The sequence below is a fragment of the Mustela nivalis genome, assembly GCF_964662115.1.
Source record: "Mustela nivalis genome assembly, chromosome: 8".
NCBI classification, from domain to species: Eukaryota; Metazoa; Chordata; class Mammalia; order Carnivora; family Mustelidae; genus Mustela; species Mustela nivalis.
In genome coordinates, this window is record NC_139027.1 from 80,798,272 (window position 1) to 80,814,126 (window position 15,855).

At 42.0% G+C, this 15,855-nt stretch overlaps 1 protein-coding gene across 2 annotated transcripts in view; it reads right to left on the minus strand.

Annotated features, from left to right (window-relative positions):
• Positions 1-7,033, minus strand: part of RNF149 (ring finger protein 149) — a 28,190-nt gene extending 21,157 nt beyond the window's left edge. For both annotated transcript variants that reach the window (XM_082747082.1, XM_082747081.1), the window contains exon 1: positions 5,518-7,033. In XM_082747082.1, coding sequence (XP_082603208.1) covers positions 5,518-5,974 — 457 coding nt within the window. In that variant the 5' untranslated portion in view covers positions 5,975-7,033. The remainder of the gene's footprint in view (positions 1-5,517) is intronic.
• Positions 7,034-15,855: the final 8,822 nt, after the last annotated feature.

Sequence of the window (15,855 nt, forward strand, 5' to 3'; positions counted from 1 at the left end):
GTCAAATAATAAATACCAAATATAGTACTCTTTAGCAAGCCAAACTGTCTGTAATATAAAACTCTTCCGTGCCAGAAATAAAACTGCATATATTTCTGTTTCCTTTCAGATGTCAGTGTTTCTCTTCCCACTTGCTCAAAAACAAAGAAGTAAGAAATCCTGTCTTGGTCAATAGGTTCAAAATTCTAGAGGTTACATGTAAGTCTAGTGTACCATTTCTCTCCTCCCAAAAGAAACTATTTAGATTTCAGCATTCTTTGAAGGGAGTGGGAACTACTGAAATATTTAAAGTGGTGGATTAGATTTCTGCTCTAGAAAACTAATTCAGGCAGCAAGAAATACATGTTAAGAGTCCCGGCAAAAGAATCCCATTAAATTTCGGGTTTTCTTTCTTTCTCATAAATTCCATGCCCTCTCCACCTTCTGCCCCCAAACCTGATAAAATTGTGGTCAAATCTTCAAGATTCAGCACAAGCCCAACACAGGGCTTCTCAGCACCACCCACCCCTTTGTGCCTGCAATGCATCAGTTCCTTTTAGTAGGTGTTTTATACACCTACTAGAATTTCTTTATAGGTTTCTCTCCCTCACTAGGCAAGTACTACCTATTCTTATTTTCTTAGTTTTTGTAGCCAAGTATCATGCAGTGGTGACCCATAGAAGAGTTTCTGTATGCATGAATCTATCTGAAAAATTGGCTGTATTCTAGTTGAAATGCCCCAATACAGAGAATATTAATAGAAATGGTACACCCAATATGAATGCAAATGTCTCTGAGATCTGAAGCTATTATGCGAAACAGAAATGTTTTTATGGTTGACTAGGGAGTGTTGGGAGGGCACAAAAAAACAAATGTTTAATTCTTTTCTTGGAAATTTAAATTATGTTTTGGATAATTTGACTTGCTCAAAAATATTTTGTATTTGTTGAATATACAACTCTTTGCAGGGTTCCTAAATGCATTACTTTATCTCAGGGCTTCAGTCTCTTGCAATGCTATTCCCACCACCAAGAATGCATATAGACCAACCCGCCCCTTTCACACTCAGACACACCCTCTCCACCAACATATCCTTCAAAACTCGATCTTTCTGGGAACCATCTTAGTTAAACCTACCTTCTACGTGTGGTTGTGAGGTGCCATTTCTGTTTTCCTACAGCACCAAAATACATAATTAAAATCCACATTTTTAGATCGTTTTGAGTACAGCACATCATCATCATGTTAATACACGTCAAAAATTTATTATTCATAAACTATTTATCATGCTCTGCAAATGCAAAATGCACATCTTCTATAACACTAGGGACTTCTACATTTTTGTCATTTTCCTCCACCCAACTCTGGCCTTCTTCAAACATAGCTCTAAGCCTTGACAGTAGTTGGCACTCAGTAAACAGCTATTAACAGAATGAATGAAGTTAACATATACAGAGTGAATGAATGAATCTATGCTTAAAAGGACATGCCAAGATTTCAGCTAAAGGATCATCCTATTTGTTAACCAACAATAATCAAACTAAGTAAGGCCAAAGGCTCTAAAAAACTTTTATTTTTTTCAAGTTTCTTTTCCTAAAAAGATTTTATTTATTTGTCAGAGACAGAGAGTGCACACAAGCGAGGGAGTGGCAGGGCAGAGGGAGAAGCAGGCTCCCTGCTCAGGAGCAGGGACTCTATCCCAGAACTCGGATCATGACCTGAGCTGAAGGCAGACATTTAACCAACTGAGCCACCCAGGGATCCCTAAGAACTTTTGTTTTAATGATTTGACTTGTATCAATTTTTACTCATCTTGGTCAAACTAACTTCTAGTCATCCCTGCAGTATGTGTTTTAGATGCCCTTCCTTTATGCTTCCTAAGCAACCATGTGTGTTAATTCCATCAATATTCAAACCATATTGTCTGGAAAGTTGTTTATCACTCCCACCAGGTCACAAACTCCTCAAAGGCAGGCATGTATCATGTACTTCTATACCTGAGCAAGCACAATACTTAGCCCAAAGTGGCTACTCATTATTCTGTCTGCTAAAGTAAAGAGAATTAACTAAGCTTAATTAACAGTCCTTATAGTTTTTCTCACAGATTATCTTAAAATCATGATTTTATTTTTAGAAACACAATAAAACACTGATTTATACCCAAAGTATCCTGTACTGGATTTAGTACAGTCAAGCAACAAGCTTAAGAAAAACTGCAGAAATTCTCCCTGAGATTTGGGAAAAGACTCATGATTCAATTTTACAAGGAGCCATCTCTTATCTGTTTTGCAGAACACGAGTGCTACACAGGAACATCAAAACCACTGAAATCTGTGGTTTTTCCTGCCGCCAGCCACATTCTGACAAAATCCAAGAAACCTAACTTGAGCTACATTCAAGGTTCTATGTAACATTTCAAATTCAAGTATGTCAAAGCCAGTTTGTCTTCTGACTTAATTCATTCCAATTCTTAATGCTATTTCATTGTCAAAAAGTCATGATACATCTGTACCTTTTTTCCCAGTTGGGCCAAGTTCTGTGAAGGTCATACCTTTCCATTCCTACAGTCACTGCTATAGTATTGGCCCTTATACAGTTAACCCTTGAACAACACAGGTTTGAAATGTGTGGGTTAAATTATGCAAGGATTTTTCCCCCCAATACAGTACAGTATAGTAAATGTATTTTCTCTTTGATTTTAATATAACATTTCCTTCTCTCTAGCTTATAAGAATCTAGCTTATATTATATTTCCTTCTCTCTAACTTATATTATTATGTGCAATACATAATAACATATAAAACGTGTTTACTGTTTATGTTATTGGTAAAATGCCCAGTCAACAGGAGGCTATCAGTGGTTAAGTTTTGGGGGAGTCAAAAGTTATACAGAAAATCTTTTCCACTGCACAGGGGGTTGGTACCTCTAAGCCTTGTGTTGTTCAAGAGTCATTTTTATTTCTCCGTGGATCAGCCCAATGGACTAGCGTCTCTGCAGGTTTTTCTGTTTAAACTGCTGGTCACAATGCTACCAAATTAATCTCCCTTTAAGTCAGTGGTTCAAAACATTGGATGACTCTGTCATCAGTAACCGCCCCCCCCCAGGTATTATCTGGACACATTTTTGGTTGTCACAATTCGGTAAGTACTGTTGCAATCTAGTAGGCAGAGGCCAGGGATGCTAAACATCCCATTATGCACAGAACAGCCAGCCCCTCCCACAACAAAGAATGATCTGGCAATGCATACTCTCCCCCCTCCCCTTACCATGGACCAGTTTCCTCATTCAAAGAATGGGGTTAAAGCACCTGTGTTAAAAGGCTGTCAGGAGGATTAAGGGAACCACTGCATGGAGAGCATTGAGCACACTGTCTACACACTGGGGAACTTCCACACATTAAAAAAAAATTGCTAAAGCTGTTACTTTTATCTCTTTTCTCAAACAGAATGATTCTCAGGGTAAAAAGACTAGAATGGACGTTGATAACAGAAGAGAAACTCATGAGGATTTAAAATAAACATCAGCGAGGTGTTTTTTGAGGCCTGTCTAAATTATGTCAAATAACATAAGCAAGGTGGCTGACCCATGATTAGTGCAAGTGCTAGTACCCTGGAAAAATGCTAACATCATTATCAAAAAATGCAGTAAACAGATTTAGGAAATTGTAGTCCCTGCGCCAGCCATTCAAAAGAAAAGGTCCAAATGAAGATGTTGTAGACTCAGAAGAGACTGCAAGGACCCAGATTCAGACAATCCTGACACACTAACCTCTTTTCTTTGACAGAACTACTAAAATTGGGGGCACCTGGGTGGCTTGATCAGTTAAGCATCTGCTTCCAGCTCGGATCACGGTCGCAGGGTGCTGGGCATTAACCCTGCATTGGGCTCCCTGCTCTTCAGAGATTCTGCTTCTCCCTCTCTCTCAGCCTGCTTGTGCTCTTTCTCTCTCTTTCGGTCAAATAAATAAATAAAATCTTAAAAAAAAAAAAAAAGAACTACTAAAATTGGGAAAACATCATCAATAGGATGTATCAGGAATGGTTTCTGAAATCTGACAGGGCTTTTCATGGTAGTTTTATGGAAACACGGCTTGGGTACAAAGACAATTTGGTAGACTTGTAATCACTGGAATAGCTGCACCAAAGGTGGCGCCTCACCCAATGCCACCACACAGGCCTCTGCTCCTACTTCCTCTTCCAAAACCACTTCCTTCTGTTGCAACTGAGAATTTCCCTCTACTAAGGCCAACCCCTCCGAAGTATCCTAGACATGGCCTTCTTAAGAGTGGACTCTTGGGGTTACTTCTCCTCACTGCTGGATCTCTACCACATCACTACCATCCAATTTCAATATGCCCTACCATCATCCACCCTAACCCCGCTTTGTCCCATAGTTTCTGCACACTTCTCAGCACATCTTGAGCTGTGCTTGAAAGAACTGAATTCTCTCAATTCTTGAAAGAATTGTTCTAACATTCTCCATTTTCTCACCTCTCAACTGATTTCTATTCCCATCGCAGCTAAAAGAGACCAAATCCAAAGTCTCTTTTCTGTCACCAGAGTTAAGTTCGAACTTGCTTTTGAGAAGTCAAAGCAGAATGAAAAACAAAAGTACAGGAAATAGGATGTCTGACTTGCAGCAGCAGCAACGTTTAAAAAAGACTTTAATCACAATAAATTCAGAATGAGTCATGATCTTAAAAATCGTAACAGAAAAATGTTCACTCTGCTGGGTTCAGGTCCCATAGCACTCGGATTTCAGTTCTGAGGAGGACATCTTGCAAAATTAGATTCTCAAATTGTCACCAGGGCTTGAAGACGCAACCTGTTGCCCTGGAGAATAGGTGTGTGGGAAGCGTCTCCTGGCAAAGAGCAAGACCTTTTCCTGAATGAACACAACCTGAAAAATTTCATCTAAACTCAAGACTCGAGGGCTAGCAGTAGGGCCGGTTATTACAACCTTACATGTAGAAAGTGAGAAAGCATATCCGCACTTAAATCCAGCTTTTCTGACTCAGAAGTTCAGAATACACACACGTTTTATGAAAGTGGAGAAACCAGAGCCCGACCAAACCACCACTTGACATTGGTGAAGGGACTGCCAGACCTTGGGAGTGAGCTAGGAGCGAGCTTCAATTCCTACCTTACTTGACTTTGTGAAAACGATGAATGGAAAGGGACCCCTGATTGAGCAATCATGAGAATTTCCATCACAATCCTCTTCGGGTGGGTGTTTATTTCTTTCGTTCTCCCCTACACCTGAAGGGCCTCCAGAGGGCACCCCCCCTGCACCTGAAGGGCCCAAGGCGAAGATCTAATCAGGCCCGCCTAAGGCCCCAAAAAGCCCCGAGGGTGTCACGGCGCGCCCATCGAGCTTCCCTCCCAGTTCCTGACCTCCAGAAGCCATCAGAGTCGCGCCCCAAGCCCCTTCGCGGCGTCCCCCTGGGAATCAAGGCCGAGGTCGAGAGGGCTGCCGCCCTTGACTAAGCTACAGAGCCCCCCCACCGCCGCCTTCCCGCGTCCCCCGGCTTCCGCTCACCCGCGTGGGACATGGGCGTGGTGAGGTTCCCGTGGCCCTCCCCGTTGTAGAGGACCACGGCCGAGGCGTTCCTCCGCGCCGCCACCAGCACCTTGTCCTTGAAGGTGCAGCCCCCACGCGCCACCAGGGCCACCCAGGGCGCGTCGCCCTGGCCGCCGGGCGCTGGCACGAGGAAGCGAGTGTCTGGCGCGCAGCCCTCGGGGTCGCGGTCCGCCGCGCGCGGGACGCCCACCAGGCCCTGCGCGCCCTCCTTGGGCGAGCTGTCGCCGAAGCGGCCGCTCTCCGAGACGCTCCACACGGTGCGGTTCGTGTGCGGGTCCACGTACTCCGTGCTCACCACGGCCGAGTACCACTCGAGAGCCCGGCCCCTGGCCCCGGGCACGTTCAGAGCCAGCGCCAGCAGCGCCAGCGCGCCGCGGGCCCCGACGCCAGCCTCGGGTCGCCGCCGACACGCCATGGCCCCACCGCCGGCCAGACGAGGAGGAGGCCGGGGCTGGAACCGCGCGCGTGCGAGGCCGCCGAAGGGACTTAAGAACCAGGCGCTTGCCGCCGAGCGGGATAAGAGCCAGGCGGGTCGGCGGGCGGGGCTGCGGCGCACGCGCACCTGGCGGAGCGAGGAAGGGGGCGGAGAGTGGGGCGGGGCCTTCCTTGGCCCCTCCGGCGCTATGTGAGCGGCTGGAGACTGCCCCCTGGCTCTGGTGCCTGTGTTCTACTCGTCGCACGCCGGCAGGCGATCTGCGACCCCGAGGGTCCAGCGGACGCAGAGACCGGGTGCTAGTCGCTCACGCGTCGTTTCGAGCCAGGCAGGGCGCGGTGGCCAGGGGTCGAGCTTGTGTAACCTGACCCACACACCCCCCAAGTAAGGGGAAGTGGCTGTGGGAGAAACGGGAAGCTCCTCGGTGAGCGGGTCGAGAGGCGTGGGAGCACGGTTATGTAAAGTCGCTCAGCCGATCTTTATGAAGAATGTACAGTGCAATTCCAGGCGCATGGCACAGGCCTTGCTTGTTTAGTACCAAGCTACTGCTGTTTTCTGCACACGCTTTGGGACCGATTTTGTAATGCTAATTGATTTCTTGTCACTTCTCTCCAGCACTGTACTCAACAGCAACCTTTTCTATTATGGTATTTTATGTATAATCAGTAGTTTTGAAATACGTGCATCAAACTACCTATTTAGATGAGCGCTTACGTTGTACAGCAATAAATAAATAAAGAGAAAGGGATTTGTTTGGAAATGAATGCTGGGTGGTAGGTAGGCCATTTAAAACTGCCGTGGATACAAAGCCTTACCACTGCAGAAAAAGTTGAGACCATTAATTTCTGACTGACTCATCTTCCTCCTTCTACAAGGATCTATAATTGAAGGAAGTAGAATGTTGCCAGCTCACAGAAAGGGTTTCTGTTGGGCCTTAAACCTTCTCGAATTTCGGGCGCGCTCAGTTGAGGCTCTGCCGAGGCTCAGGTTCCTGGGATCCAGTCAAGTAGCGTGGAGTATGTTTCTCCCTCTCCCTCTGCCCCTCCCCACCGTTTGCTCTCTTTCTCAAAGAAATAAAATCTTAAAAAAATAAAACACCTTCTCATTTTTCCTTTTTGTTAATCAGCCTCTCTTGGACTGCATTTTAAAACTGCTCTAAAATGCAGCCAGGCCCACAATCCATAGCTCCCCTCTAAGTGGGATGTCCTTTCCCTTTCCCAACAGGAAACCAGTTTTAAAAACTTAAAGGAATGCTTAAGGCGGTCCCCTTGTCCCAGGTCTAGAATAAGGGAGATACGTTATCCTCTTCATGGCAGGCTGGAAAACAGGTCCTAGGACACTTACATTGTGCTCCAGCAAAAGAGGCACTTGTAGTTCCCAGAATATGCCTTTGTAGTTTCATGTTATGTCTTGCAAATTCCTTTCCCTCTTTCTGAAATCTGCTTGCTCCTGGCTCTCGTCCTGGCAAACACCAACTTAGTCTTCAAATTTTATCTCAAAAGCTCTATCTTCTGAAGTCTCTGGTTCCTGAAGACAAACTTAGATTCCCCTCCTGTTTTCCATGTTGCTTGTGTATGTTATGCTTCTACCTTAACGTTACACCAGCAATACTGCTTTCCAAACCGAGGGGTTTTTTTAGTCTTCTTACAATATTGGGAGTTTCATGACCACAAGGATGTGTCTTTGCTTTGTCTTTGCTACCTCAGCGAGCACAGTGTCGTGTGTGTAACCCATGTTTATTAAATGAGCAAAACAGCTCTTTTTTTTTCTCTTCTGTTGCAGAGTTAAGGACTTATGATTGTTTACAGGCTTGTTGCTCAAAAAAGTTAAACAGGTTAAGGCCTTGCAGCTTTTAAGCCCCTGAGGCTCAATCCAGCTTCTTGGTTTTCCTTTCTTCATCACCAGCTTCAGGCTGCCGCTGATTCCAAGGCTACTGGGTCAGACCCTTAGGACCTTCATCCCTACACTAGTTCAAGTGCTACTCAGTGTCTTCAATGCCCCTTCCCTACTGCCCTAAGAAGAAAAGCTGACAGGCCTCATCCCCACCACACTTTTTAGAGGGGAGGAGGATAGGGTGCAACTTTCATTATTTTTTCTTTTGTTTTATTACAGAAAATTTTGAATGTTTCCAAAAGTAGAGGGACTAATGTAATGAAGCTCTATGCACTGATAACTTCAATTCAACAATGATCAACCCATGACTAATTTCAAGTATACCCTTAAGCCACTTCCACTGGGCCCTATTGGATTATTGTAAAGGAAATCCTGGACATTGTATTTTATTTGTAAACATTTTCATATATACCTTTAGAAGTAAAACCTTAATCACAGTATTATCACCATACTTTAATGTCAAATATCCAGTTAGTGCATAAATTTCTTCATTGTCTCCCGAATAGTATCTTATATTCAGTCTGTTTGGACCAAAGTTCAAATATTCACACATTGCATTTGCTGGAAATGTCTCTCAAGTTTCCTTTTTTCATCATTTTTTTTTCTTTTACCTTTTTAAAGAATTAGATGATTTGATTTTTCTTTTATTGCAATGTTGGTTGCTGTTAATGTTATCATTACCGAAATCTACTCTTTCATTGTTTGCAAAATGGTGATACTCTATCATTCCTTCTTCATTTTAAAGATTTATTTGTTTGAGAGAGAGAGAGAGCACGCGCCAGCACTGAGCGTGGGCGGAGAGAAGAGGGGCACAGGGATGAGCACAGGGAGGGGCACAGGGAGAGGGACAGGGAGAAGTAAGAGAAAAGCAAACTACCTGCTGAGCTCAGAGCCTGACTCTGAGCTCTAGATGCCAGGAACCTGAGATCATGACCTTGAGCCAAAACCAAGAGTGGGTCACTCAACTGACTGGGCCACAAAGGCACCCCATTCCTTCTTCATTTTATCAACTGAAATACTTCTATAAAGAGACACCTCCCCTCACCAAATAGGGGTTACCCTATTTATTTAGAAGAGCCAGATTAAATGTTTCTTTTACTTATCGGTTTTCAGAATAATGAATCCCTAACTTCCCCTCAAAGAGAATTATTTTTAGAAGTTCAATGTGCTGTCCACTGCATGATAGAGCCAGGCAAGAGAATTCTTTTAAAATCGTCACTAATGGGATGCCTGGGTGGCTCAGTTGGTTGAGCTGCTGCCTTTGGCTCGGGTCATGATCCCACCGTCTTGGGATGGAGTACCACATTGGCCTCCTTGCTCAGCGGGGAGCCTGCTTCTCCCTCTGCCTCTGCCTGCCACTCTGTCTGCCTGTGCTCACTCTCTCTGACAAATAAAAAAAAATCGTCATTAATGCATACTTGATGAGTTTCAATCCTTTGCTGTTATTCTTCTTACTGAAGCCCATATTCATTCTCTTATCGCTAGCCCTCGGGAACCTCTTTAGATCGGCTCCTAAATCCATTTGACTCCTCTGATAGCTATCCTGCTTTCTGTAGTTAGCAGAGCATCAGCCATTTCTCTGAGGACACTTGTTTCCTTTTAGTAGGAAATGCTCTTTAGAGACCACATCTGTGCCCTGGCTTTCCACCCGCCTCCATTAATCATAATAATACATGTTCATTGTTTAAAAAAAGTCAGAAGGTATAGATAAATTGAAAGAAGATTAGAAATACCATAATGATACCAGAGAAATATTGCCAAATGTTGGTAAACCACATTCCAGACTTTTTTTCTATGTCCCTATAATTTTTTTCCTATACATTTTCTTTAAAATGACAAAATACAGTGCTTATTATTTGCCTTTTAAAAACTCAGCAAAGGGGTGCCTGGGTGGCTCAGTGGGTTAAAGCCTCTGCTTTCGGCTCAGGTCATGGTCCCAAGGTCCTGGGATCGAGCCCCGCATCGGACTCTCTACTCAGCAGGGAGCCTGCTTCCCTCTCTCTCTGCCTACTTGTGATCTCTGTCAAATAATAAAAATTAAAAAAAATAATAATAAAAATAAAATAAAATAAAATAAAAACTCAGCAAAGTTTCATCAACATTTTTCTACATCATGAATACATTTCTCCAGGATTTTTTTTTAAAGATTTTATCTATTTATTTGAGAGAAAGAGAGGGAGAGAAAGCATATGAGCAGGGGGAGGGGCAGAGGCAGAAGGAGAGGGAAAAAGAGAATCAGACTCCCTGCACAGCAGGGAGCCTGTCTCGGGTCTTGTCTTAGGACTCAATCCCAGGACTCCAGGATCATGGCCTAAACCAAAGGCAGACGCTTAGTCCACTGAGCTACCCAGGTGCCCCTCTCCAAGATTGTTTAAATGACTATAGAGTATTTCATCATTTGAAAGCAGCACTTTTTTTTTTGTTTTGTTTTAAAGATTTTATTTATTTATTTGACAGAGAGAGAGAGATAGCCAGAGAGGGAACATAAACAGGGGGAGTGGGAGACAGAGAAGCAGGCTTTCCACCAAGCAGGAAGCCCAATGCAGGGCTTGATCCCAGGACCCTGGGATCATGACCTGAGCTGAAGGCAGACACTTAACCACTGAGCCACCCAAGCGCCCCAGTAGCACTGTCTTTATAATCAATCCTGTTTTGGAGCATATAAATTCTTTTCTATTTTTCCATATTATAAATGAAAACATAATATTAAAAAACTTACAAATTTTTCCCTATTGATGTTACAAATATTATAATATTTAAAATATATAATATTTATCATTGAAAATTTACCCAGTCATTTAATGTTTTCCCCATCAGCGCAGTTCCTAAAAGTGAAATTGTTGGACCTGGGGTAGGTATGTTAAAAAAAAATTATTTTTAATGTAATATGTTCTCATGATTCAAAATTCAAAAAGTATAAGAGGATGCTCATTGCAACACTTGACCCAGCTACCCCAAACCAAGGCAACTAACATTACTAGTTTCTTGTAGATTGCTCCAATATAATTCCATACTTACACCACAAGTTAATATATATATTTACTTTCCATCCCTCCTTTTTTCCACAAATGGTGAAATATTATACACTGTTTTGCACCTTACATGTTACGCTTATTTGTTGAAGGTCTTCACATAATAGTTCCTAAAGAGCCTTCTCTTTCTTAGGCTATATAGGGTCTCAATGTATGTTCAGTTTTGTGTTTTTTTTTTAAGATTTTAATTATTTATTTGACAGAGAGAGAGATTATAAATAGGCAGAGAGGCAGGCAGAGAGAGAGAGAGACGGAAGCAGGCTCCTTGCTGAGCAGAGCCCGATGTGGGACTTGATCCCAGGACCCTGAGATCATGGCCTGAACTGAAGGCAGAGGCTTAGCTCACTGACCCACCCAGGAGCCCCAGTTCAGTTTTTCCATAATCTATTTAACCAGCCCTTAACTAACAGAGAGTCAAGTTATTAACAATCTTACGCCATTACAAATAATTTTGCCATAAAGAACCGTTTACACATTATCCATAGGGTAGATTTCTAGAAGTGGAATTGGTGGATGCAAAAGTGAGTGCATTTGTAATTTGGGTTGATATTCCCACAGTGCTCCCCAAAACCCCAGAGGTTTTACCAAATTCCCTTCCACCCGCAGTATCTGAGAATACTTTCCAAAGTAATGTTGTCAAACTTTTTGACCTTTGCCAATCTGACTGGTAAATAATATGAGAGTGGTTTTATTTGGGTATGTTTCTTTGCTGTTTTTTACTCCAAATTGACCCCCTGGTCCCTACTTATCTTGCTGTCGATCGTTATTTGGAACTATTATTAAAATATATTAACTATTATTAAAAATAATAGACATGGCAAAGTACTCAGTTATTTTGTTCCTTGACCTTGATAATTTTTAAATCAGTGGTTCTCAGCTTGGCTGGACCGATGAATCTCTTGGGGTGTCTTTTAAAAATGCCAAGGCTGATGGGGCGCCTGGGTGGCTCAGTGGGTTAAAGCCTCTGCCTTCGGCTCAGGTCATGATCTCAGGGTCCTGGGATCGAGCCGCATGGGGCTCTCTGCTCAGCGGGGAGCCTGCTTCTCTTCCTCTCTCTCTGCCTGCCTCTCTGCCAACCTGTGATCTCTGTCTGTCAAATAAATAAATAAAATCTTATAAAAAAAAAATGCCAAGGCTGGGACGCCTGGGTGGCTCAGTGGGTTGGGCCACTGCCTTCAGCTCTGGTCATGATCCCAGGGTCTTGGGATCGAGTCCCGAGTTGGGCTCCTTGCTCGGCCGGGAGCCTGCTTCTCTCTCTGCCTCTACCTGCCACTCTGCCTCTCTTTTTCTCTCTCTCTCTGACAAGTAAATAAATAAATAAATAAATAAAATCTTTAAAAATGCCAAGGCTGAAACTGTGGTGTGAAATACCCCAATGGCAGATAACTGACAACATGCATTTGGTAAAACCTGAGAACGGTACAACATAAAGGGTGAACCCTGATGTAAACTGTGGACTTTAGTTACTAATAACATACCAATAGTCATCAATTCATCAGCGTTCTTCAGCTGTAGTTAATGCACCACACCAATGCAAGATATGAATAGTAGGGGAACCTTGGGGACAGAGGAGGGGGTATATGGGAACTCTTTGTACTTTCTGCTCAACTTTTCTGTAAACATAAAACTGTTCTAAGAAATAAAAAGTGTATTAATTAAAAACAGAACAACAAAACAACCCAAGGCCTACTGCCCTTGGAGGTTCTGGTAATTGGTCTGGAATGGAGCAAGGCTTAGATGTTCTTTAAAAGGATTTTAGGTGTTGCAACTCTGTACCCATGGTTGAGCCACTACCTTAAATGGTAACTGAAGCCCCAGTAAACGTCTCAGTTTACAAAAAAATTCCCTAGATGGTTGTAATGCACAGCCAGTTCTAGTTTAAAAGCAGATGGATGATGGTGGGTATTAAGGAGGGCACATATTGCATGGAGCACTGGGTGTGGTGCATAAACAATGAATTATGAATTACCGAAAAAAAATTAAATTTAATTTAAAAATAATAATAAAAGCAGATGGAAAATGAGTTCAGCTCTGATCTGAACCCAGAAGACCTTTGCAAATACATCTGGTCAAGGCAAGCAATGAAAGGTAGCCACAGTTGGTTCTAGTAGTTCTCAAAGGGTGATCCTTGAACCAGCATTATTGGCATTACCTGGAATTTGTTAGAAACGCAAATTCTTGAGCTCCATCCCAGACCTACTGATCCTAAATTGAAAAGGGGAGGACACAAGAGGGCCCAGCTGTCCCTGTTTTGACAAGCCTTCCAGGTGATTCTGATGCACAGGCACATTTGAGAAGCCCTACTCTAATTTCATAAAATGATTCTTCCTGGTACCTGGATTTTGACCTTGAGTAGTTGGATTTGGGCCTTGCCCCGTGAGAAATGATAAACTGTAGCATTATGCTTATAGATGTCATATTTTTGCCAGAGCCCCCGTGTTAGCTATAATAAGTTCTTAATGGAGTTCAAAGTTGTAATTAAAAACCAAAGTTATTTGAATGTGTAATATACCAACTTTATTTTATTCACACCAGAGACTTTAATTGTGCTACCAAGACCGACTTTCTCCTTTCCTTCCCTTCCTTCCTTTCTCTTTTGCCTGTGACTGGATAAAGTTTTTTTTTTCACATCTACAGATATTTTTTCAAAATGGTATTTACTAGGAAAGTTGTACTCAAATAACACTGTATAAACAAACACAGTACTACCTATCCGTGTGCTTGAAGATCTTCAGTGTGCAAAAGAATCCCCAATAAAGAAATAGCTTCAAGAATGCGGCTGCTCTGACCGACAGGGTCATTCTTAATCCCCAGTGCAAGAATTTTGAGTGGCTCTTTGCTTCATTTATTGACTTTATAATACAGGCATTGACAAAGAGTCTCATTTACAATTTTACAATCTTATGTATGTGAGAATTCTCCAGTTCTTTGTTCTTTTGGATAGTGGCTTTTTTTTTTTTTTTTTTTTAAGTACAACATGTCATCTGCAAATAGTGACAGTTTTATTTCTTCCTTTCCAGTTCAGATACCTTTTTTTCTTCTCTTACCTAACTGAGCTGGCTGGGACTTCCAAAATTATGTTGAATAAAAGTGGCAATAGTGGATATCTTGTCTAGAGGAAAAGTTTTCAGTTTTTCATCAAGTATGATGTTAGCTGTGGGCTTGTCATATATGACTTTAATATGTTGAGGAATGTTCCCTCTACACCCACTTTGTTGAGAGTTTTCATCATAAATGGACATTGAATTTTATCAAATGCTTTTTCTATATCCATTAAGAGGATCATATGATTTTTAATACCTCATTTTGTTATTGTGGTGTATCATACTAACTTGCAGATGTTGAGCCAGCCTGACGTTCCTGGAATAAATCCCATTCAGTCATGGTGTATGAATTTTTAAAAGATTTATTTACTCATTTATTTGTTTGGTGGGGGAGGGGCAGAGGGAGAGACCCCTGCTGAGTGCAGAGCCCTATGCGGAGCTCAATCCCATGACCCATGAGATCACAACCTAATCCAAAATCAAGAGCCAGATGCTCAACCAACTGAGCCACTGAGGCACCCCAGTGTATGATCCTTTTACTGTATTGTTGAATTCAATTTGCTAATATTTCGTTAAGGATTTTTAAATCTATGTTCATCAGGGATATTGGCTTGTAATTTTCTTTTCCTGTGGCACCCTTGTCTGGTTTTGCTATCAGGGTAATGCAGGCTTCATAAAATGGGTTTGGAAGAGTTCCCTCCTCTTCTTTTTTTAGGAAGAGTTTGAGAAAGATTGGTGTTCATTTTTCTTTGAATGTTTGGTAGAATTTACCAATGGAGACATCTGGTCTGGGGCCTTTTTTTTTTTTTTAATTAACATATAATGTATTATTTGTTTCAGCGATACAGGTCTGTGATTCATCAGTCTTACACAAGTCACAGTGGTCACTATAGCACGTACCCTCCCCAGTGTCCATCCCCAGCCACCCCATCCTTCCCACCCCTCTCCACTCCAGCAACCCTCAGTTTGTTTCCTGAAATTAAGAGTCTCTTATGGTTTGTCTCTCTCTCTGGTTTCATTTTGTTTCATTTTTCCTTCCCTTCCCCAATGACCCTCTGTCTTGTTTCTCAAATTCCTTGTATCAGTGAGATTATACGATAATTGTTTTTCTCTGATTGACTTATTTCGCTCAGCATAATACCATCTAGTCCCAGCCATGTCATTGCAAATGGCAAGATTTCATTTTTTTTGATGGCTACATGTGGGCCTTTTGTTTTGGGAAGGTTTTAGATTACTGATTCAATTTCCTTACTAGTATTCAGGTTTTCCATTTATTCATAACTTAGTCTTGGTAGGCTGTATGTTTCTAGGAATTTATCCATTTCTTCTAGATTGTCAAATTGTTGGAGTATAATTGTTCACAATTATTGCTTATGATCCTTTGTATTTCTGTGATGTCAGCTGTAATAGCTCCTCTTACATAGAAAACCCTAAAGACTCCATCAAAAAACTGTTTGACTTATATACAAATTTGGTAATGTTGCAGGATACAAACAATACACAAAACCTTTGCATTTTTATGCACTAATAATGAACTATCAGAAAGAGAAATTAAGGAAACAACCCCATTTACAATTGCAGCAAAAAATAATAAAAGACCTAGGAATAAATATAACCAAGGAGATAAAAAAACCCTCTATACTGAAAACTATAAGACATTAAGGAAAGAAACCAAAGATAACAAAAATTAATGGAAAGATATTCTGTGCTCATGGATTGGAAGAATTTACTACCCAAAGCAATCTACAGATATAGTGACATCCCTATCAAAATTCTAATGGCATTTTTCACAGAAATAGAACAAACAATCCTAAAGTTTGGAGCCGGAAAAGAACCTGAACAGCCAAAACAATCTTGAGAAGCAACAAAAAAGCTGGATGTCTCATATTCCCTG